The sequence below is a fragment of the Pleurodeles waltl genome, chromosome 6, assembly GCF_031143425.1.
Source record: "Pleurodeles waltl isolate 20211129_DDA chromosome 6, aPleWal1.hap1.20221129, whole genome shotgun sequence".
Taxonomy (NCBI): Eukaryota; Metazoa; Chordata; class Amphibia; order Caudata; family Salamandridae; genus Pleurodeles; species Pleurodeles waltl.
The window spans coordinates 1,214,665,226-1,214,690,734 of NC_090445.1; the positions used below are offsets into that span (position 1 = coordinate 1,214,665,226).

Genomic DNA, 25,509 nt, shown 5'->3' on the forward strand with positions numbered 1-25,509 from the left:
TGCTGAGAGGGCTCCTTGTCTTGCTCGACGCCCCCTCTGTCCCCAGACGCAATTGGCGACATCCTGGTCCCTCCTGGGCCACAGCAGCACCCAAAAACCCTAACCGCACGATTTGCAGCTAGCAAGGCTTGTTGGCGGTCTTTCTTCAGGAAAACACTTCTGCACGACTCTACACGGCATGGGGGATCCTTCCTCCAAAGGGGAAGTTCCTAGCCCTTGTCGTTCCTGCAGAATCTTCAACTTCTACTGTCCAGTAGCAGCTTCTTTGCACCCACAGCTGGCATTTCCTGGGCATCTGCCCATCTCCGACTTGCTTGTGACTTTTGGACTTGGTCCCCTTGTTCCACAGGTACCCTCGACTGGAAATCCATCGTTGTTTCATTGCTGATTTGTGTCTTTCCTGTAGAATTCCCCTATCACGACTTCTATGTCCTTTGGGGAACTTTAGTGCACTTTGCACTCACTATTCAGGGTCTTTGGGTGGGCTATTTTTCTAACCCTTACTATTTTCTAATAGTCCCAGCGACCCTCTACAAGGTCACATAGGTTTGGGGTCCATTCGTGGTTCGCATTCCACTTTTGGAGTATATGGTTTGTGTTGCCCCTATCCCTATGTGTCTCCATTGCATCCTATTGTAACTATACATTGTTTGCACTGTTTTCTAATACTATTACTGCATATTTTGGTATTGTGTACATATATCTTGTGTATATTTGCTATCCTCATACTGAGGGTACTTACTGAGATACTTTTGGCATATTGTCATAAAAATAAAGTACCTTTATTTTTAGTATATCTGTGTATTGTGTTTTCTTATGATATTGTGCATATGACACTAGTGGTACTGTAGGAGCTTCACTCGTCTCCTAGTTCAGCCTAAGCTGCTCTGCTAAGCTACCATTATCTATCAGCCTATGCTGCTAGACACCCTATACACTAATAAGGGATAACTGGGCCTGGTGCAAGGTGTAAGTACCCCTTGGTACTCACTACAAGCCAGTCCAGCCTCCTACAGTCATTGCATAGTTTCTATATACGTTGCTTTATTAGATGCTTATGAGTATGTTTTTTTTATCTATCACAGTAGGTAAATATATTAACTATTTATCTACAAGCATTTCAATACTGAGGAAAGCTAAAATACTGTTATGAAAGTACACAAATAAATGAACTTCAAATACTGTTACTCTTGTAAGTCTGTGTTTCTACAAAACAACTTTAAATCACAGTATATTATATTTTTACACATTTATTCCATTGATTATTTAATCATGTATCTATATATTAACTACTCTAATCCTACTGCACAAGAGAAACCCCCCCCCCCCAAAAAAAAATGTTACTCTCTCAAAATCTGTAACCTGTCTGACCATCACCCCATACCTCTATCTATCCTCTAGCTACACTCTCTGACTCATCCCAAACCCATTCGACTACTATGATCACTAAAATAACTCTTCCCAGACTCTTCTCTCCTCAACCCCTCCTGGCTCTCCCCAAACTTCAGGTTACGACTATGAACTCCAAAACAACCCTTCTAAATTCTCCTTCATTTATCTCTCCTTTGACTCATTCCAAACCCCATTTAACTACAGTGATCTCTCTAATACCTTTCTACAGACTCTCCACCTCTCCTTTACTCATCCCAAACCTCATCTTACTACTATGATCTCCCAAGTAACACTTCTGGATTCATCCCTCCTCTATCCCTCCATTATGCTATTCAAATCAACTAACGACTTGCATGTCCTCTGCTCACATGAACTCATGCCTCCCTATACTAATACCGTACTCATATTTCCCCATACTATTCCTTTTTGGGGTCCAGAGTAGCGTGCTACTCACCCAAAAGTCCTTCAACACCTCGTCAGGGGTAGTAACCGCTATATAAATACAATCACATTTAATAGATGGTTTCATTAGCTCCCTCCCTCCCTCGACTGTCCTTTCTATACGCAAGAAAGCAATCCTTCAGCCACCCTTTATCCCTCTTGGTAACTCTGTAAGGTTATCAGAAATATAAGGGAAACACAGGGCCACGATGATCTCCCTAATGTACCTAATTCAAGGAATTTTGGGACCATGGTGACACGAGGCAATCCAAGATAATAAGACTATTAATGTCAACCTCTTAATTTAGCCATACGGAGCACCACAATAATAGAGTAACAAGGCTAATTTGGTTTTAGCCTATTCCAGGCCAAGCTCCTGGTGAGCTATGAAATGGGAGGTAGACGGAGGAAAACCCAGCAACCATCGGCAGACACTGTTCCTTTCTGTTTGTACCCTTGCGGTATCCCTGTAACCCCAGACCCCTGACCCATAAACCAGGGAGGGGAGAGACGTCCTCTTGTAGATTTCTAGTACAGAGGTAATGGGCTTCCAAGGAGAAGATGGTACCAACTGCACGAGAATACCAACTCACCTGCTTGTGACACACGCGGACAAAGAACAAGCCTCATCAAACATTGCCCCCAAATAAGGTAACTGATTCCCTCTGGCAATGGAATTACCACTTATGCAAATGGGGCACATTTTAGTGTTCGTAGGACCATATATCATTATGTGTGTCTTTGAGAGGTTAGTCTACAGTTCCAGCTCCTCCATAAACAAAGGACATAAACAGCTGCTTTCAGCTGTTTTCAGTCCTGGCCAATAGCACGGCATCCTCTGCACAAAAGAGAGCCGGCATTGGTGTATTGCTCACGGCGGGCATATCAGCCCCAACATTTTCTAAAACCGATTCACGCTTATTGATATAGGGCAGAAATAAGATTGCAGCAAACACACACCCCTGTTGTAGTCCACATTTGACAGAGAAGGTTGCGGTGCACTTATTATTATTGCCAAATATGACAGCAGATTTCATATCTGAGTGGAGATGTCATAAGAAGGCATTAAGGTCAGCTTCCACACCTCTTTGCATTCTCAATTTTAGATCTGCAATAGTCTGTAGCTCTTAAGAATTATCACGATGTAGTCTACAGTGTCAACAGTGACAAATGAACTCTTGGTACAGATAAAGTGATCACGGTAAATTTTGGTCTTGGAATCTTCTGTGTATAAATTGCTTAGTGTGGCAGGTTCCTTCTCCCAGACTCTTACCCATCAGCAGTGTAGACATTCAGTGTTTTGTCAGAAGCAATTTTGACAACACCACCATCTACAAGACTCAGTTATTTTTGCAGCTTGCAGTTGCAAACCAAGCTCAATCTGAACTTCACATTCAGTGGTCCTTTTAATGCTGCTGTGCACTATTAAAGATTTGTGACTGGTTAGTCCTACCAACAGATGACACTTTAGGAAATTACATTTCAACTCCTGTCTCCAGAAGACACCAATAATACAAGGTCTCTGGTGACTGATAAGCCAGGCTTTTGCTCCACAGAGTTCCAATTACGTCTTTGCCAAGTATGAATATCTGAACACTGGATAGCATTTCTCTGAACCTCTTTCATAGCTTCCAGTATCACTGCCTGCCCCTGTGTTCATTATATTGGGTGGAGGATTATCCTAAAGTTGCAGAATGCTGTATTAACCAGTAGGTACTATCACAGAAGTACAAGATTTATATGCATTTTCTTTATGGACGTTATTAGAGTTGGAGTTGAACCCCCAAATGTTTGTCCTAGATATTGAAAAATACTCACCTTGACTGTCATTGTTTTTTATATATGCATAACGTGAGATTAGACTAGGCATAAGAAGGGTGTTGGCTGATAACCTTGTATGTAGTGTGTAAGATGATGTGTGAAGTCTAAAATAGTCCTCCATACACATTACAGTAGGCTGTTTGCAGCATATTAACATATGATGATGTTGTTGTCATTTCTATAAGCACAGCTGTTTCTCTAGTAACACAGCATCTTGTTTCTGAGACTCTTAAGAGTGACATAAGTTAAAGGAGTTAGATTTGTGAAAAGGTAGTTTCTGCAGAATAGAGAGTGGCCCATTGCTGTTTGTAGGGGGCCAAGGAAGAGTATTCTAGGCTACAACTGCAAGTAGGAAGAAAGTGTGATCACCCAGGCCTGTCTTAAACTAGGAAACCTGCAGTCAATGAGCAGTAAAGGAGCAAAGGTGCATATACCCTGAAATCTACCCTGGGACAATTGGACGACCACCATGGAGTTCCTTGATGCAGATTACAATTTTAAGATAGCATTTTGTTTATTGTTTGCCAGTGCACCAAAGTCAGATGTGACGAGATGCGAGAATGCTAATTCAGCCTCATGTAATAAAACAGCAGCATTTTGGATCGTCTAAATATGGACGAAGCTATTTAGGAAGTCTAAGATGAGGTGATTTGCAGTCATTCAGCTAAGGGTGATGTTTGGCTGCTTCATTTGTTTGTGGCGAGTAGCAGTCAGAAAAATGAGAATTTTCCCAAATACATTCATTAAAAAAATAATTTTCAAAATGGTTTTATTCAAATTAGTAGGGCAGAAAAGAGTTTCTTCAAAGATTGCTCCAATATTGTGGGCGCCAGTCACAGGAATGGAAGGTGAGCCAAGCTCAGCATACAATATTCAGACCAAAAACTGGGATCGAAAATGAGAATCTTTGATTAGCAGACTTGAGTCTTATGGACTCACTTTGCTTTCACTCAGCAAGGGGCAAAAGGCACGATTTGAAGGTAGACTGAGTCGCATAACCATGATGAGATGGGATTAATCAACACATGACTGGAAATAGATACCATAAGAGTGGATCTGAACTTGAGAGTTTGTAAAAAAAAAAAAAAAAAAAAGGTTGACTAGGACTGTACACTTTGGGAAAGAAGCAGAATGGAGAATTAATAAGGATTTAAAAAGACAATTTGATTTAAATGTGGTCTGTGAGAAATGACTGTAGCAATTTATTGTAAGGTCCACAACTCTCATTTCATCAATATAGCAGAATAAAAGGAAAATGGTTTTGAATATCATGTGGAGGTGCATGAGGATGATCGCTGCTATTCAGCCATCATCCAGCGACGTACAAAGATCTGGAGTTCAAACTAAGACCTTCTTAGTGCCTTGGCTGTCTAGATCCTGTCTGGATTGGCAAACCTACAATGGCGGACCACGTAACTGGGGGGCTATCACAGCAAAAGTGCATTCTAAAGACCTGTGAATAAGAAGTGCCATGATTAGTCAGGATTGACAAGGGTTGCAGACAGAGGAGGGATGGGAGGATTTGATGGACACTGAATGGGTCTGGATAATGTTATTATTTTTCTCATATTTTTTTGCAGATGATTCATTTCCAAGTTGTAAAACTTGAATAAAAATGTGTTTTGAAATAAATCGTACCCTGACTGCATAAAATCACAAGAGCTTTCATCAAAAAGTGAAAGCTGCTCATTTAACACATTGATTTTAGCAGACAAGGCAGGAAACAGATAGGTTGAAAATTGGAAAGTACCCTACTGTCAGCTGAGGATTTCTTTGAGTAGTGGAATTACCAGAGTCTTTTCCCAGTCTCAGTAAGAGATGACTAACAGAGGGGTAAGAGAGCGTGTTATAATAGTTTTAGAGTTCTTCATAATACTGCTGAACAAGGGTCACTTCAGAGCCAGAACAAATTCAATTCATTTTGGCTCATCTAAAGGAGCAAAGACAGTACAGACTTAAACAGATCTGTTTGGGTGTCATGCTTATGGCAATTCATGATATAATTAGACTGCAGAGAATTGTCAATTTTGGATATAAAAAAACATAGATAACTTGGTGCAAAGAGTAGAGTATTGAGAGTGATTAGTAGAGGTTGCCTTAGTGTTAGAAATATTTTTCACAGTATTGACGGCTTTCTTAGTTGGATTTTTGACAAGGATAATTTGGCCAGGATAATGGGAGTTTTTGGCTATTCATCAATTGTTTTGAAGTTATGATGTGTAATGGGGCTTAGATTTTTATTATGTTTGTATTACAAGTGCAACTGCCATTCCTGCTGTTTCAGAAAATGCATAATGGCTTCCAGTTCAGGGATGAACCAAGCTGTGAAAAGGGAGACACATTTGGGTTTGAGAGGAATAGTGATATCAATGGCAGAGTTGAACAAGGTTTTACAATTCGGGATGTAGACATGATTTTTCTCCCATAAGTCAGAGCTAAAAGATAAAAGTATGCAATTAAAAGCAGAGCGAGCTCAGTATTGGCCCAGAAGTTGAAAGCATTACACAATGAGTCCATGGCAGCCTCTTCTCTCCAGCCCTCCCTGTTTGGAGCTCTGGTTATATTGTTGCCAAAACCAGGCAGGGACACAATGGAGCTAACCGCTTACAGACTACTAGAGCTCCTCAGCGCGGACTACAAATTACTAGCTAAAATATTAGGTTTTTTTTCTGGGTCCGAGAATTCGCCCAAATTGCCTGACCCCACTCCAGATATTTAGTCCTTGACCGCGGGAAAGGCCTTGGAACACTCATGAAATTGCCTGGGGTCAATTAATCTCGAACTGCATAAGTATCAGTAAGAGCACCTGTCACGGATGCCCTCCATCCCCTCTGTTATTTTCATTAGCTATGGATCCACAGGCACACATTCTGCGAGACGAAGGGCTATGACGTGGGATCCCTCTGAGGGACAGGCAGCATTCGGTAATCTTTAATGCTGATGGTATGGTCTTACATCTCAGGGATGTCCAGGGCATTCTCACCCATATAGCACACATGCTTGCTGTATTTGTAGGGGTATCTGGCCACAGAGTTAATTGGAGCAAGTCCTGTTCCCCTTTGTGACCTCTATGCCTGATTTTGTGCTACAGATAAATAGTGTTCCCCTAAGGTGGCAACATAACACCTTCCCTTATCTGGGAATCCATATATACCATTCTCTATCAGACCTAAGGTATGGCAATTTGGGCCGGGCGGTCACCAGCTTGCGTTCAGAAACGGCATTGGGGTAGGGATGCATAGGCCTAGTCAAAATGGTCAGGTTACAGCGCCTCCTCTACTTACTTGCCAGCCTTATAAGCCTACATTACAAAACTCTCTTTTCGTTCATTGTAACACACTATGGGAGACTTTATTTGGCATGCAACCCGCCGCCAGGTGACATGAAATAAACTCTGTCTCCCCCGGATTAGAGGCATGGGTGTACCAAATTTTGACCGAGCCCCTCCAGCTCCAGTGTGTGGCTTGGTGGCTGTCTGGCCACCAACTAGAGGACATGGTATCGGTTTCTCCCATGTCGGATGTACCCCAGGTATTGAGCTTGTTCCACCCACACTAAAGGCTGCCGATGCCGCAATCAGCCCTGCTGCGAATGGCATGTCGATGCTTCCGACGCAACCTCTTATTTCACAATCAGTAAGACCACTCGCACCAGCCATCCCTTTCTTAGCTGTGCACCTCAGTGTTCACCTTTCAGTGGGAACCAGGCATTGGCATGAGGCTAGGATGTGCACGTTGGGCAATCTATATATTGATTGGGTACTTCAGTCAGTGGAGGAGTTTGTCACTGCGACTGGGCAACTCCCAGGACAGTTCCTACTGTACACCTCTCTATCCTGATCCCTGACAACACGCTTGGGCGACATACAGCAGGAGTCAGACATGCTGTTCATGATACAACACTTGTGTGTGTTGGGTGACGTCTGTCAACTGGTTTGCTGGCATGAAAGCTCCCTGCCCACACACACTGCTATCTCCCTGACCGTGCTACAACAGCATTGGGTCGCCCCTATTCTGACTTGGAATAGCAACACATTGTGAAGTACACTACCCTGGTGCCTCACAGTGCCTGCTTTCACCTAATAGAAGGCTTTGTGCTGCACAGGGCATATTTTGCCCCTCAAAAAAATAAACAAATGCTTCCAGCGCACGGGCTCAGCCTGCTCATGCTGTCACACAATAGACATGGACCTCCTTCACATGTTTTAGGTGTGCCCAACACTCTCCCAGTACTGGCATGCAGTCACATCCCATCTAGATAGATGGGATACATAAGATTGCACAAATTGGGGCATGCCTATTGGGCCGGCAGAATTTGGAGCATGCCTACTGGGTCAGTTGCACTGCACCAAGAGTATTAGGGCTTATGCTCAGTTCATTGATTTGGCCATGCTGCTTGCAAAACATCTGATCACACGCAGATGGCGAGCTCCTGGCCCCTCTGCTCTGGTGGGCCAAAAGCAGGGCCTTACATTGAGAAGAAGCCAAGGGCCTGCGCAAATATCCAATAGCGGCAGCGTGGGACTCCCTTCTGGTAGATGCCACACATGAATGACTACCCCCCACATCAGAACCTGGGGCATCCGCTAGCTTTCCTCTGTAATAGCCCAGAGACCACAACATGTGTTGCTTGTTTCCAGTCCAGAGAGGACCTGGCTTGGCAGTTCGGGCTGGACTGTTCCCATGAGGAACAGGGTCAAGACTGATTTCCATATGGCTGGGTCCAAACTGGAATGGCATGGGTGGCAAAAAAAACAATGGATTTCGTCCCAGATCTCTGTACTGGGGTGAATGTTTGACATTGTTCAGCGTTCCGTCCATCACTTGTTGTTTTTGCATAGCCCAGAGACCACAACATGGCAGGCTCTACACTGTCAAATATCTACATAGTGTTGCATAATGAGGTACACTGCAACATTATCCTTTGACCCTTACAGACAGGTGCAGATTTTGTTAAAAGTTAAGATAAAATGTTTTACCTCCTAACATGTGCCAGTAAATCTGTACTTCTAGTGTTCATATTAAACATCCAGTACTGTTGAAAACATATTCTATGGAACCAGTGGCTTGACAAAGAGTTAGTGTTAGAGATTTGCATTAGTTAACATTGGTTCACCGTACTGTCTTTAATATCTGAATACTATGATACAGTGTACTAAATACATGAAAATACCTAATATAAAGAGTAAAAAAACAAAAAAAGAGTAAAGCGATTAAACTTGCCCCAAGTTCAACAAAGAGATCGTTTTGCAGTGTTATTGCACAACTTGGCTTTCAGGTTAGTTGTGAAAACTACCATATGGTGATCAGTCCAGATAAGAGGAGTGGGCATATATAGCGTGTGCCCATATTAGTACAGATTAGGTCAAAGGTGTGTTCTTCCATAAGCATGGAACCAACTACTTTCTATGTGTAGCTCTTAGGATCACAAAGATTGAGTTGGCAAAATTCCTCCATGTATGTGGGGCTGTCTGAGAAGCTGTTAAAGACACCTGTAATAACTCTCTTCATTGAACAAGTAGAGGCATTGGTTACCTTGTGCAACAATTTGTTTATCGGGTAATCAGAAGAATCTTTGAGCCTTGTCTTACAGATGAAAAGCACCCAGTAATACTATAAGAGTCCATACATATCTTAAACATGTTCAGCAAGAGTTAATCAGCATGCTAGGCAGGTGGATGGCGAAAGAGACAATATCACAAGACACAATGTCTGCAAAGTTCATAAAGGAAGGAGCCTAAGCTTTCCAGAACTTTGTAGATGGGTGCAGACAGGGTTGTTTTTGGCATGATGCTGCTATCCTGCAATGCATGTTTGCCTTGGCATCTACCTTCGGTTCAGTTGGTTGGTGGGTTAGTGCACAAGGTCTTTGAAGTCTATTGTCACAGCAGCGAGATTCCACCATCTGCACTGAACAAAGTGATGCCCAGCATACACCCGTAGCTTGTTGGTTAGAAGAAACTGAACATATTCCAAGCAAAAAAGAAATAAGTGGAACCTAATGATACACTAAAATCTAAAGTAACATGATACACATAGTATCAAATTAAAATAATGAAACAAAACAACAAGAATAAGGCTGGGTGGCCAGGAACCTGAAAGTTACCAAGATAAATAAGAAAGAACTAGTGGCGTCTTTGTGCCATGAGGGGTGCCATCGAAAACCAACATGCAAAGATATTGTAAAGAAATTGGAGGGCTCGAATGGCATAGTATTGACTGCAGAACAGAGAAATTAAGCAACTGAATGACAGTGCACTCCTTTGAGACTCCTAATAGAAATTGATGGACAACTGAAAGTGAAGAATCTTTCTGAATCCAGTGCTGTGGGTCTCCCTTTGACTTCAAACAAAGCAATTGAGACTGCAGACAACTTGAAATGGGGCTTTTAGGCCAGGGTGCTTAGAGTTCTGGTTAAAGTGACCACAGAACAATATGTGTGAGGAGAATTGCTGTTTCTGTAATCAACATGAGGTATCGCTCGTTACATGACCTATAAAGCCACCCCACACTAGTGAAACCTAGCCTAATGGTCAGAGCCACATATTTTTTCCATCACAGTTATGTGCCATATCTTACTAGACTGCATAGAGATTAGAGTTGGAGCTGTTGTCTTCCATGGGTGGACTGTAGGATCATCTTCATGCCCCAACGCATGCTAGTGGGTCTGATGTTTTCACCAGCCAGTGACATACTTCATGTGGGACAGAACATCTTTCTAGAATATTTGTATCTTATTGCTCTTTGAACACACGTGAAGTATTGTTTCTTGCTGGCCACAGTTTCTCCAGTAAAGAATTGATTTTCCTGAAAATATTCTGCCAAATTTCCAGATGTGAATTACCTATGTTAAAAAGTGTTTCCTTTTATTGCTGAACATATAAAAAATGTGGCACCCCTTCTCTAGATGTGGATTCTTAGTTTCCTCTTTTTGCAGAGGAAGACTTTATTGTAAATAATTTCTTTTAACTCATTGTTGTAAGTTTTGTTTTCACTTGAACTGATTGGTAGTTAAGATACTTAGCATATTTTAAATCATAACACTGGTTTCTTAACAGGTACAAAACTATAAGAGGCTTACCCCAATTACTGTACAAGAATGTGCCCTGGAAACATTGGATAATCTACAACCTGGTGACTGCATTGTTTGTTTCAATAAAAATGACATTTACTCTGTGAGTAGACAGATTGAAGCTCGTGGATTAGAATGTGCAGTCATATATGGAAGTCTTCCACCAGGTAAGGACTATATTTCTCAGTTTAATTAGGTATTTTCCATCAAGTATATCTGGATTCAACTAATGCCAAGTATTCAGTATATATTCATTTAAAAAAACGTTAGTTGGCATGTCTCTGTTTTATTTTAACAACCTTTTTTTTATTTTTGAAACCAAGTTGTAGGACATAAGCCAAAAATTGTAGGAAACTATAAATAGATTCCATAAACATTGATTGTCAGAGGAAGGTAATACTGCTTAACCCCACAGAAAGCAACAAACAGCAGTGAATGAGAAAAAGACAAACCGAACTCGAGTGTCAAATACTGGAAGGAGCAAAGGTGCACATACACCGGCCACAATCAGTAACTTGATGAGAGAGGGCAGACATTCCCCCTTTTAGTTCAGTTAAAAGATATTTGTACAGGTGTCTATAATTTTTCATATTTTCCCATTGTGTCTTTAAGCCCAGCAGTAAATGTCTCTCTGCCATACATCCTACTTATTTTTCTTTTTTCCATATTTTAGTCCACCAAATCAAAATAAAGAAGCTTGCCTGGTTATGAATACTTTTGAGCACATAGTTAGCACGTAACCAAGAAAAATAATGTGACAAATTTTCATGTGATGAATGTTAAAGAATAGAAATTGTCTGTTTCTCCAACAAACAGAACTAATGGATCTAGATGGATTTTTATGCCAGTGATTTTATTCATCAGCGACAACACCTTTTTCCTCAATAGTTCTGAGCATTTACATGGCCGCCACTTGTTAGCAATCTTGCTGAGACAACAACACTCCCTCCATCAGAGATACGATTTCCAAAATGTTGCTGTCAACCCGAGTAGGATTCAAACGTTACCCCGGGAAAACTTTGCAGATGAATAGACAGATTGGCAGCTTTTTGTTTATTTTTTATTTCTCCGGTATGTCAGTCTTTAATTCAGATCCTAGATCAGCATGTATTCATTGTGGGAAATCTACCTTTTTCGGCATGGTCCCCCCAGATACCTTTTCCTTTTTCTGGACCCCGTTTTTACTGGACATGGAACCTTGTGCACTAGTACTCCTGCTGTGCAGGAGTAAATTGCTTGTCATTCCTTTTAAAGCATGTTAAAATTGACTTTATGCTGATTGACACATTTAACTTTCCTGGCAGGCTGTAGTATATTGTGTGGAAATCCACCCATGACCTAGAAAGTTAAATACATTTGTGAACTGCAGCACCTATTGTGCTATCCATTACAGTGGCAGTTAACTTTAGGCCTTCCCTGTGTTAGCTGACATGAGCAGCTTTAACCCTGCTGCACAGACATGTCAAAGTCACCCTTTTGACAGGTCCAAAAAGCTTGTATTAAATAATGTAACTAATTGCACTTTGCTGCCCACAAGGTTCTGTGCGCTTAATTTTTGAGAGTGAACCAGGTGTGACATTATAAATGGCATGTTCCCATAGTGACTGGACCAAAATGGCATTGTCACTGGTCAGACTGTAACTGTCAAATAGAAAAAGTCAAAGTATAAATTATACACTTTAATCTATAACCTTCAAAGTATAGATTATATACTTTAATCTATAATCTTTGACCAGTACCAGCTACAGGACCATTCAAAGACTTATTTTTATATTTAATACAATGACTTTTGTAATGGTAAAGTAAGACTTATTAAATCCTTTGGTTAACAATTAGAATGCATAGATTTCAGAAAACCTGGCTTCCAGTTAAAAGATAATGTTAAGAGGGTGGTCACTGGTAGAGGTGTTCTCTTTACTGTTTACCTTGTTACATAAAACAGAATTAGGAATACTCTCCTCCACTACAGAGAAGAGTGATTCTAGCATGCATACTAACCATTATACTTACGTGGAACAAAAATTGATAAATTGTTATGAAGTATGATTGAATGTACAATTAATACAATATGCACAACCTGTGTGATCACGTGTTTGAGGCATGTGTGGCTGTAGATACACATGCTTAGCATAAACTCCCCCCCCCCCCCCCATCTAGTGTTGGGCTTGTGAGTGTGCAAGTTGTTTTTCTTTGAAGGAAGTCTTTTGAGTCACAAGGTAGAGTGACTCCTCCTCATGCTGGTAATATGCATGGCCAAGAACTCCACTGCTGGTCTGTTTTCTTCCACCATCTGGTTTGGACATGTGCTCCTCTGCTCCAGTTTGACACCGTAATTGTTTCATCTTTCCAAACTCTACCATCGGTATTGTCCATTGTGATTGTGATGATTTTCTCTCGTCTCTTTATCGACTTTGACGGGATTATTTAAATCGACAGCAGCCCTATTGGGCTGATTTTGGGTTGGACTTTATCTGCTACATTCCCTCCACACCATGTCCACCTGGTGATTGAACAGACACCTTTCAGATTCTGCCCTCATTGCCAAGCCCGGAACCCTCGCACCCATCTCCATCAGGTGTGTAACTTGTGCCTCTCTCCGGACTATCAGAAAACCACCTGCGAGGCCTTCAAATCCTTTCTGTCCAAGAAAACACTCCAGAATCGATATGCTCAATTACTCGAGATGTCCTGTGCCAGCACCAAGGACACAACGGACCATTTTGAAGCTGAAGACTCTAAGGAGGAGGCCCACACCCAGGTGTCAGCAGCAGATAAGGGCTCCTTTTCAACCTGGAACAGCTCAGGTTCCAAGCTCCAAACGCAGAACATCATGCCAGGACAACCTGTGAGTACAGTGCATCCTCCATCCCGGCCCCAACACCAGCAACCAATCCCAAACACTCTGGACTGACCAAAATCTTAACTTAGGCCATGGCCAGCACCAAGCAGCTGTTTCGATATGCCCATCCCTCATCATCAGAGTCAAGCCAAAACGTCAGAATCTAGAGTGTCAGCGCCAAAACACCGCTCCACCTTGGCGTCCAAATCACCCATTGACCCAAAACCTTTGGCATTGAAAGGCCCAGGATCGAAAGGCTCAGACTCATGCTCAAAAAGCTTGGGCTCGAAATGCTCGCTGTTAGACTTTTCATCCTTGGCGTGGTCTCCCTTAACTTTTTGCCTCTGTTCCCCAGGTTGTTGATGTGTGCTGGACTCTGATTTTGCTGTTTTTGTTGCTCTGGGCACTTTACCACTGCTAACCAGTGCTAAAGTGCATATGCTCTCCTGTTTAAATTGTATGTAAGTGGTTTATCCATGATTGGCATATTTGATTTACTAGTAAGTCCCTAGTAAGGTGCACTAGAGGTGCCAGGGCCTGTAAATCAAATGCTACTAGTGGGCCTGCAGCACTGGTTGTGCCACCCACATAAGTAGCTCTGTAATCATGTCTCAGACCTGCCCCTGCAGTGTCTGTATGTGTATTTTTACACTGTAAATTCGACTTGGCAAGTGTACCCACTTGCCAGGCCTAAACCTTCCCTTTACTTACATGTAAGGCACCCCTAAGGTAGGCCCTAGGTAGCCCCAAGGGCAGGGTGCAGTGTATGGATAAGGTAGGACATATAGGAATGTGGTTTATATGTCCTGACAGTGAAATACTGCCAATTTCGTTTTCACTGTTGCAAGGTCTGTCTCTCTCTCATAGGATAATATGGGGGCTACCTTTAAATATGATTAAAGTGTAGATTCCCCTAGAGAGTAGATGGACATGTGGAGTTTGGGACCCCTGAACTCACAATTTAAAAATACATCTTTTAGTAAAGTTGATTTTAAGATTGTGCGTTTGGAAATGCCACTTTTAGAAAGTGAGCATTTTCTGCTTAAACCATTCTGTGACTCTGCCTTGTTTGTGGATTCCCTGTCTGGGTCAGTTTGACAGTTGGGTTGTTTTTCACCTCACACCAGACAGTGACACAAAGGGAGCTGGGGTGTGATCTGCATTTCCTGATTAGCCATCTCTGCTAGGAGGGAGGGGTGGAGTGGTCACTCTCATCTGAAAGGACTGTGCCTGCCTCTGACAATGCTGTCTCCAGCCCCCTGGTGTGTGTCTGAGGCCTTGCCTGGGCAAGGCAGGATTTCACAAGAAGGTGTGAATCCCCTTTGAAGAAAGGTGACTTCAAAGACTAAAATGGGTATAAGAAGGGCACCCAAACTTACAAACTTTAGAAACACTTCTGGAATCAAGAGGAACCTCTGCCTGGAGAAGAGCTGATAGCTGAGGAACAAGTGCTGCCCTGCCTGTGACTGTGCTTTGTGGAGCTTTCCTGCAGTGCTGCTTCTGCCAGAGTAAGAGGGCAAAGACTGGACTTTGTGTGCCTTCCATCTTGAAGAAGAAATCTCCAAGGGCTTGATGTAGAGCTTGCCTCCTGTTGTTGAAGTCTCAGGGATAGCAAAGACTTCTTCCTGCCAGCACCTGGAGTCTCTGGAGAGACCCCTACTCTGCTCTGTGGTGCCCTTCCAGTTCCTGGGACCCTGAAAGGAGAGGCTGGCAGCCTAAGGACAAAAATACACGCACCGAGCGCCGTGCGGAGAAAAGATCGACGCGAATCCGATCGCGGCTGAGAAAACGACGCGACGCCGGCTCCGCAGCTGAGAAACGACGCCGCAGGAAACGCGACCGGAGAATCGACGCCCGGAGCAGGAGAAACGACGCGCAGCATCGCTGACGAAGGCTGAGAGATCGCAACCAGCGCCGCGGGACTTTCGGACCGTCGCGTGGCTGGCTTTTTTGACGCGCCTCGCCGTGCCGAGCTGTTTTCGACGCATATACCCGTGCAGGGTTATTTTCGACGCACACCGCCCGTGCGGGGTTATTTTTGCCGCAAACCAGGTACATTTTCACGCTAGCAGCGCTAGTGTGGTGTTACAACTACCTAAAGACTCTTTTTATTTTAAACCTTTAAAAAAATCATAACTTGACTTGTGTATGTTGGATTTTTGTCGTTTTGGTCTTGTTTTGTCTAGATAAATATTTCCTATTTTTCTAAACTGGTGTTGTGTCATTTTGTAGTGTTTTCATTAAGTTACTGTGTGTGTTGGTACAAATACTTTACGCCCAGCACTCTGAGGTTAAGCCTACTGCTCTGCCAAGCTACCAAGGGGGTAAGCAGGGGTTAGCTGAGGGTGATTCTCTTTTATCCTAACTAGAGTGAGGGTCCTTGCTTGAACAGGGGGTAACCTGACTGTCAACCAAAGACCCCATTTCTAACATTGGTGACCAGCGGTCGGGATTTGGACTTGTATTTGTACTTGACATACAGTAATTAAGTGTACACTACTGTTTTGATCTCAGACCACTACGTGACCACATACTACTAGTCTTGTGATTTTTGTTTTTACTTGGACTGTTTTTCTCGGCATTCAGTTTCTTTTTTTTCGCTGATCCCGTGATTGACTTTGCTGAAACTTCATTTGAGAACTTGCTTTTCTGTTTTTGGAACTGTGCATATTTTTTTAACCTCTCATCATGTCTCAGTCTGGAGATGCCCTAGCTGAAGCTGCTTTTGACTTGGAGAAATTGGAGAGCTACAAAGTGGCTCAGTTGAAGCAGTTTTGTAGTAATGTTGGCTGTCCCATTAAGAGCTCATCCAAGAAGGATGAGCTGCAAAAGGCGCTGAGGGCCTGGGTGACAGCCAAAGCAGCTGAGGGGCACACAGATGAGGAGCCAGAGGGGGAAGAGGAGTTGCAAGTCACTCACACTGATGTAGTGGGTGGGCCTGCTATGTCTCAGGGGAGAATCTCCAGGGCAGGTAGCAGTGTGTCCTCCAAGAGTCTGACACCTGGAGAGTTACAGGACAGACAGGCAGAGAGGGAGTACCAGTTGGAGCTGAAAAAGCTCAGTCTTGAGGAAAGGAAGATAAACATGGCTCATGAGCTCAGTTTAAAAGAGATAGATCAGAGGAGTCAGCCCAGTAGGGATGGTGGCAGAAATTCTACAGTGCAGCCTGAGAGAAGGGTACACATCCCAAAAGACCTTGTGAGGGATTATAAGAGGGAGGATGATATCTACTTGTGGTTCAAGGGTTATGAGTCAGCTCTCCACATGAACCTGGTCCCTGAAGCTCATTGGGGGGCAGCCCTGTGGAAGCATTTTGAGGCAGAGGGGAGGGACACACTGACGGCCTTAGGGGATGCTCAGAGTCTCACCTACCCTGCCATGAAGGAGGCCTTACTTACCAGGTATGGTCTCACCCCTGAGCAGTACAAAGAGAAGTTTAGATCCTACAAGAGAAAGGAATCCCAAACATGGTTGGAATGTGTTGATTCTTGTTGCAGGTCACTGGATGGTTGGGTGAAGGGCAGTAAGGTAAACACGTATGAGGGGCTTTACAATTTAATTGCTTGGGAGCACTTGTACAGTTTATGTTTTCCAGAGCTGCGCCAGCACCTCATTGACAGCAAGCTGACTGACCCCAGGAAGCTTGCACAGGAAGCGGACCGCTGGGAGAGCACCAGGGTCCAAAAGAGGTATGGGGGAGACCACGCCAAGGGTGGGCAGGGTCCCTCTCAGAAGAAAGGGGGGGGTAAGGGCAAACAGGATGAGTTCTCTAAAGGGCCCCAAACTGATTCCCAGGGTAAGGATTCCCAACCCCCCAGTGAAAAGAAGCCATGGTTCTCCAAAGGGAAGCCAATGGCAGGTGGTCCCCTACGTAAGTGCTATTCATGTGACCAGGTGGGTCATGTGAGGGGGGACCCCAAATGCCCCAAAAGTACACCGGCACCCACTGGTGCACCGTCCCAGGGTTTGGCCAGTGTAGCGCTTGGGGAGGAGTTGGTTTCAGGTGGGTGGGAACCAGCAGAAATGACCCTTGTCTCACTAGGGGACAGTGAGATGGTCCAGAGAAACCTAGTGCCTGATAACACTAAGAAGTACAGGCAATGGGTGACCATCAATGGACAGAGGGTGGAGGCTCTGAGAGACACAGGAGCCAGTGTGACTACAGTGAGGAGTCACCTGGTGTCTGAAGAGCAGATTGATCCCCGGGTACTTCACCAAGTAGTTGCAGTAGACAACTCTGAGCGCCTCTGCAGAGTGGCGCAGGTTCCCTTTGAATGGGGGGGGGTCTCAGGTTCCTGGAAAGTAGCTGTGAGTCCAACCATGCCTGTTGATTGTTTGCTAGGCAACGACCTGGAGGATTCCCCTTGGAAGGAGGTGGAACACAGGTCTCACTTGGAGATGTTGGGTCTGCCTGGGTGGGTATGCGTATCCACCCGGTCTATGGCAGCCAATCAGGGTAGTCAAGAGCCCCTGGAGCCTGAAACAGTGGCCCAGGGGACCGCCAAGAAGAGGAAAGGCAGGAGGCGCGGGAAACCCGCCCCAGAAGTTCCCACGGTCCGGGAGGAGGCAGAGCCTGAGGGTGATGCCCCGGAACCTACAGGGGAACAGGTGGCTGAACTGGGGGAGGTCCCTGAGCTGTCGCAGTGGCAGCAGGAAGGGGGACCCACCAGGGAAGTATTCTGCACAGCGCAGAAGGAATGCCCTACTCTTGAGGGACTGCGGCAGCAGGCTGCAGCCCAGGCGGCTGGCGGGGCGCCAGGTACTCACCTGATTTATTGGGAGGATGGCCTCCTGTATAGTGAGCCTAAGGTTCCTGAGCCGGGGTCAGCTCGTATGCTGGTGGTACCCCAGGGCTTCAGGACCTTCCTACTGGGTTTGGCTCATGATGTGCCTTTGGCAGGACATCTAGGGCAGGACAAGACCTATAAGAGGCTTGTCTCCCACTTTTACTGGCCCTTGATGAACAAGCAGTCAGCTGCTTATTGTAGATCTTGTCAGACTTGTCAGGCAAGTGGCAAGAGTGGGGGGAAATGCAAAGCTCCCCTCCAACCTTTACCGGTAGTCAGTACTCCCTTTGAAAGGGTAGGAATTGACATTGTGGGGCCTCTGGATCCCAAGACAGCCATGGGCAACAGGTTCATCCTGGTCTTGGTGGACCATGCCACACGGTACCCAGAAGCTATTCCTCTAAGGACGGTCACCGCCCCCGTGGTGGGACGTGCCTTGATGGGGGTTTTTACCCGCATGGGGTTCCCCAAGGAGGTAGTATCTGATAGGGGTACAAACTTCATATCCACTTATATGAAGTCTCTGTGGAAGGTGTGTGGGGTAACCTACAAGTTCACCACCCCTTACCACCCCCAAAGTAATGGTCTGGTTGAGAGATTCAACCGCACCTTGAAAGGCATGATTCAGGGCCTGTCAGAGCCCTTGAAGCGTAAGTGGGACGTCCTCTTGCCATGCCTTCTGTTCGCTTACAGGGAGGTGCCTCAAAAGGGACTTGGCTTTAGCCCCTTTGAGCTCATCTATGGCCACCCTGTGAGGGGACCGCTCAGTCTGGTGAAGGAGGCTTTGGAGAAAGCTCCTAGTAAACCACCCCAGGATGTATTTAGCTACATGCTGGCACTAAGAAACCAGACTGCCCGCTTCAGGAGTCTCGCTCAGGAGAACCTGGAAGCAAGCCAGGAGGACATGAAACGGTGGTACGACCAGAATGCCACTCTGGTTGAGTTTCAGCCTGGACAAAAAGTGTGGGTCATGGCACCAGTGGAGCCTAGGGCTCTCCAAGATAAGTGGACTGGGCCTTTTGAGGTGGTGGAAAGAAAGAGCGAGGTCACCTATCTGGTAGACTTGCAATCCCCCAGGAACCCCTTGAGGGTCCTACATGTCAACCGCCTCAAACCACACTTTGAGCGAACTGAGCTATCCATGCTCCTAGCGACAGATGACGGGGTGGAGGAAGAGAGTGAGCCTCTTCCTGACCTCCTGTCTGCAGGAGAGAAAGATGGGTCTGTGGAGGGAGTGATCCTCTCCCCCTCCCTGACTGAGGAACAGCAGAGGGACTGTCGCCACGTGCTGGGACAGTTCGCCTCACTGTTTTCCCTGATCCCAGGAGTCACACACCTGTGCACACATGATGTGGACACTGGGGACAGTACACCTGTTAAACATAAGGTTTACAGGGTGACTGACAGGGTGAGGGCTTGCATTAAGGAGGAAGTCTCCAAAATGTTAACCCTAAGGGTTATTGAGCACTCCAGCAGTCCTTGGGCCAGCCCAGTGGTCTTGGTCCCAAAGGCTACTGCTCCTGGTGCCACTCCAGAACTTAGGTTCTGTGTGGACTACCGGGGTCTCAATGCGGTCAGCAAGACTGACGCACACCCCATCCCCCGAGCTGATGAGCTCATTGATCGGTTAGGAGCTGCCAAGTACCTCAGTACGTTTGATTTAACATCTGGGTACTGGCAGATTGCCTTAACTGAAGGGGCAAAGGAGAGGTCAGCATTCTCTACCCCCGATGGGCACTTCCACTTCAATGTGATGCCCTTTGGGATGAAGAATGCCCCTGCCACCTTTCAGAGGTTGGTCAACCAGGTGTTGGCAGGACTGGATGAGTTCAGTGCCGCCTACCTGGATGACATTGCTGTGTTTAGTTCCACATGGGAGGAACACCTGCAACACCTCTGGAGAGTGTTAGAGGCCCTGCAGAAGGCAGGCCTCACTATTAAGGCGAGCAAGTGCCAAATAGGGCAGGGTTCTGTTGTGTACTTAGGACACCAGGTGGGGAGTGGCCAGGTGGCACCCCTACAGCCTAAGATTGACACGATTCTGGCTTGGGAGCCTCCCAAGACCCAGACTGAAGTGAGAGCCTTTTTAGGTCTCACAGGATACTATCGGAGGTTCGTTAAGGGATATGGTACCATTGCTACCCCCTTAACTGAGTTGACTTCTAAGAAGCAACCCAAGAAAGTGATCTGGACAGAGGCTTGCCAGAACGCTTTTGATGCCCTGAAGGCGGCCATGTGCACAGCACCTGTGCTGAAGGCACCTGACTACTCCACGGAGTTTGTTGTACAGACAGACGCCTCAGAGCATGGTATTGGAGCAGTACTCTCACAGCTGAATGAAGAGGGCCTAGATCAACCCGTAGCCTTCATTAGCAGGAGGTTACTACCCAGGGAACGTAGGTGGAGTGCCATAGAACGTGAAGCGTTTGCTGTGGTCTGGGCACTGAAGAAGCTAAGACCCTACTTGTTTGGGACTCACTTCCGAGTTCAGACCGACCACAGACCCCTCAGATGGTTAATGCAGATGAGGGGTGAGAACCCAAAACTGTTGAGGTGGTCCATTTCCCTACAGGGGATGGACTTTACGGTGGAACATCGACCCGGTACAGAGCACGCCAATGCTGATGGTCTGTCCAGGTTCTTCCGCCTTAGTGATGAGAACTCCCATGAGGTTGGGTAGTTGCTCCCCACTTTTAGCTGGGGGGGACACGTGTTAGACTTTTCATCCTTGGCGTGGTCTCCCTTAACTTTTTGCCTCTGTTCCCCAGGTTGTTGATGTGTGCTGGACTCTGATTTTGCTGTTTTTGTTGCTCTGGGCACTTTACCACTGCTAACCAGTGCTAAAGTGCATATGCTCTCCTGTTTAAATTGTATGTAAGTGGTTTATCCATGATTGGCATATTTGATTTACTAGTAAGTCCCTAGTAAGGTGCACTAGAGGTGCCAGGGCCTGTAAATCAAATGCTACTAGTGGGCCTGCAGCACTGGTTGTGCCACCCACATAAGTAGCTCTGTAATCATGTCTCAGACCTGCCCCTGCAGTGTCTGTATGTGTATTTTTACACTGTAAATTCGACTTGGCAAGTGTACCCACTTGCCAGGCCTAAACCTTCCCTTTACTTACATGTAAGGCACCCCTAAGGTAGGCCCTAGGTAGCCCCAAGGGCAGGGTGCAGTGTATGGATAAGGTAGGACATATAGGAATGTGGTTTATATGTCCTGACAGTGAAATACTGCCAATTTCGTTTTCACTGTTGCAAGGTCTGTCTCTCTCTCATAGGATAATATGGGGGCTACCTTTAAATATGATTAAAGTGTAGATTCCCCTAGAGAGTAGATGGACATGTGGAGTTTGGGACCCCTGAACTCACAATTTAAAAATACATCTTTTAGTAAAGTTGATTTTAAGATTGTGCGTTTGGAAATGCCACTTTTAGAAAGTGAGCATTTTCTGCTTAAACCATTCTGTGACTCTGCCTTGTTTGTGGATTCCCTGTCTGGGTCAGTTTGACAGTTGGGTTGTTTTTCACCTCACACCAGACAGTGACACAAAGGGAGCTGGGGTGTGATCTGCATTTCCTGATTAGCCATCTCTGCTAGGAGGGAGGGGTGGAGTGGTCACTCTCATCTGAAAGGACTGTGCCTGCCTCTGACAATGCTGTCTCCAGCCCCCTGGTGTGTGTCTGAGGCCTTGCCTGGGCAAGGCAGGATTTCACAAGAAGGTGTGAATCCCCTTTGAAGAAAGGTGACTTCAAAGACTAAAATGGGTATAAGAAGGGCACCCAAACTTACAAACTTTAGAAACACTTCTGGAATCAAGAGGAACCTCTGCCTGGAGAAGAGCTGATAGCTGAGGAACAAGTGCTGCCCTGCCTGTGACTGTGCTTTGTGGAGCTTTCCTGCAGTGCTGCTTCTGCCAGAGTAAGAGGGCAAAGACTGGACTTTGTGTGCCTTCCATCTTGAAGAAGAAATCTCCAAGGGCTTGATGTAGAGCTTGCCTCCTGTTGTTGAAGTCTCAGGGATAGCAAAGACTTCTTCCTGCCAGCACCTGGAGTCTCTGGAGAGACCCCTACTCTGCTCTGTGGTGCCCTTCCAGTTCCTGGGACCCTGAAAGGAGAGGCTGGCAGCCTAAGGACAAAAATACACGCACCGAGCGCCGTGCGGAGAAAAGATCGACGCGAATCCGATCGCGGCTGAGAAAACGACGCGACGCCGGCTCCGCAGCTGAGAAACGACGCCGCAGGAAACGCGACCGGAGAATCGACGCCCGGAGCAGGAGAAACGACGCGCAGCATCGCTGACGAAGGCTGAGAGATCGCAACCAGCGCCGCGGGACTTTCGGACCGTCGCGTGGCTGGCTTTTTTGACGCGCCTCGCCGTGCCGAGCTGTTTTCGACGCATATACCCGTGCAGGGTTATTTTCGACGCACACCGCCCGTGCGGGGTTATTTTTGCCGCAAACCAGGTACATTTTCACGCTAGCAGCGCTAGTGTGGTGTTACAACTACCTAAAGACTCTTTTTATTTTAAACCTTTAAAAAAATCATAACTTGACTTGTGTATGTTGGATTTTTGTCGTTTTGGTCTTGTTTTGTCTAGATAAATATTTCCTATTTTTCTAAACTGGTGTTGTGTCATTTTGTAGTGTTTTCATTAAGTTACTGTGTGTGTTGGTACAAATACTTTACGCCCAGCACTCTGAGGTTAAGCCTACTGCTCTGCCAAGCTACCAAGGGGGTAAGCAGGGGTTAGCTGAGGGTGATTCTCTTTTATCCTAACTAGAGTGAGGGTCCTTGCTTGAACAGGGGGTAACCTGACTGTCAACCAAAGACCCCATTTCTAACACTCGCCATCAGAAGTCTCAGTATCAAAGGTTGTGTCAGAGCTGAATTCATACTCTTACAGAAAGCACACGGTTGAATCCGAAACAGTGGAACTGGTGCTTCAAGGCATGCTGGAGGAAATAGACCTCAGTTTTGAGGCACTTTGGACATAGCTATGCCACCATAACACAGAAAAAAGGCTGACAAGGCGACTAGCCCTGTGCAAACCATTCCACCATCGCCACAGCCTGCTGCACAACCCTCGCCTCCTACACCAGCATCACATTCTCCAGAGGATTCTATTCATTCCTTTGGCGGGGTAGGGATGATGGAGATCAGTACTCCATTCCACGTCAGAATGACCCATGGGACATTTATACCATGGACCCACTTACTGACACAGACCCTGATTTGTACCTGGCAAAAACGTCTTCCCCAGATGACACCACTACCTATCATTACCTCATAGGTAGGGAGGCTGCATAGCATAAGGTAACACATGCACACCACACAACCACTAGAGGATGATTATTTTGTTTGAAACTCTCTCCTCCAACCAGCGCTTGGCACATATCTGCCGATGCTTATAGGTATGCTTAGACACACACAAGACATCTGCAAAAAGGCCCAGTTAAGGCACGTTTTATTACTCCATGTTGATAAAAAGTATAAATGTTTGCCACAGCAAGGAAAAGAGTGAATTTGCAAATATCTAGTGAGTCGCCCCCACCACACAAGGAAAGTAAGAAGATGGATGCAGTAGGGAAAAGGGTTGCTGCTCAGGCTGCCAATCAATGGAATATTGCCAACTCCTTTGGTCTGTTCTCCAGTTATGATAGAGCTCATTAGGATGAGATGAAAGGGCTCCTCAGACATCTCCCTTAGGAACATAAAAGGGCATATGAGATCACCTCCAAGGGTAAATTAATTGCGAATACCTCCATTCGCTGTGCGCTTTATGCAGCTGACAAAGCAGCAAGAGGCATTAATTCTAGTGCGCTCCTCTGACGCCACGCCCGGCATAGAGTTTTAGGTTTCAAACCTAAAGTGCAACAAAACATCCTTGCATTTTTTTGAAGGTGAATACCTTTGTCCCTCAAGTAGACACACTACTTGAGAAAATAAAAAATTAAAATAAGCAAACTGCCAATGCTATGGGAGCGTTGCAAACTTCATCACAGTGTGGCTCCTTTCACCACTCCACCTATTGTGGAGGGATAAATCACACTCCTACGGAGTCTACTACCTCTTACCAGCATCCCCAGACACACACCACCTTCCTAGAAGTTCCTTCAGAGGCTCCTATGGGGCAGTAATTCCAGGGGTAAAGCCAAGGGTGGTTTCACCAAGTCCTCCTCCACCAAAGCCTGATTTGCCAACCATCCTCCGATCAAAATGCACCCATCGGGGGGTGACTACAAGGGCTCTTCCCCTCCGGGTGAAACATCTCCCAACAATGGGAGTTGGATATTATCCAACATGGTTATTGTCTGGAGCTTACTTCCACACCTCCAAACCAGCATTCCACCTCACAAACCCAGACTTTCGCTATAACATCAACAGTTGTTCACAGAGGAAATAAGGAGCATAGTACCAGTGCCAGCACACCAGCAAGGCACAGAGTCTATTCACTATACTGGTCCTTGAGACCAATCTTGGACCTCAGGCCCCTTAACCAATATATCCTCTCAAAGCACTTTCACAAGGTCACCCATCAGGATGTCATTCCTCTACTACAACAAACCGACTTCATGGCAGCACTCGACGTGAAAGACAGCTATTTCCACATTCCTATTCACCTAGAGCAGATTTGTAATAAACAACCATCATTTGCACTTCAAGGTGCCGCTGTTCACGGTCAAACCACCCCCAGGGTTTTTACAAGATGCCTCTAGTAGCAGCCCACATGCTCAGGCAAAACATACAAGTATTTCCTTATTTAGATGATTGGCTCATTAATAGCGCTACTCATCAGCAGTGCTTCCATCACCTTCGGGCCAACATAAAATGAACTCATCAACTAGGATTTACCATCCATGCAGTCAGATCCCATCTCCAGCCTCTCCAAATACAACCATACCTGGGAGCCCTACTTGGTTCACAAAGAAGGATAGCTTACTCCATTGCCACCCGAATTCAATCCTTCCAAACTCCTATTCCTCTATTCCAGCCCCATCAGCAAGTAACATTGAGAAAAGATATGCTTCTCCTCGGTATGATGGCTTCGTGCATAGCCAGATTCAACATGCTTCTTTTGCAAGAGTGCTTAGCACGCCAATGGTCTCAAGTGAAGAGTCAATTGGAGGATCTAGTTTTGGTAGGCCATCAAGCTTAC

The 25,509-nt window shown here is 45.5% G+C and overlaps 1 protein-coding gene across 1 annotated transcript in view; it reads left to right on the top strand.

The window, feature by feature from the left end:
* The window catches only part of SUPV3L1 (Suv3 like RNA helicase), a 1,188,002-nt gene that overhangs the window by 343,328 nt on the left and 819,165 nt on the right, over positions 1–25,509 (top strand). The window contains exon 9 of the mRNA XM_069240523.1: positions 10,712–10,892. Within this exon, the coding sequence (XP_069096624.1) occupies positions 10,712–10,892 (181 nt within the window). The remainder of the gene's footprint in view (positions 1–10,711; positions 10,893–25,509) is intronic.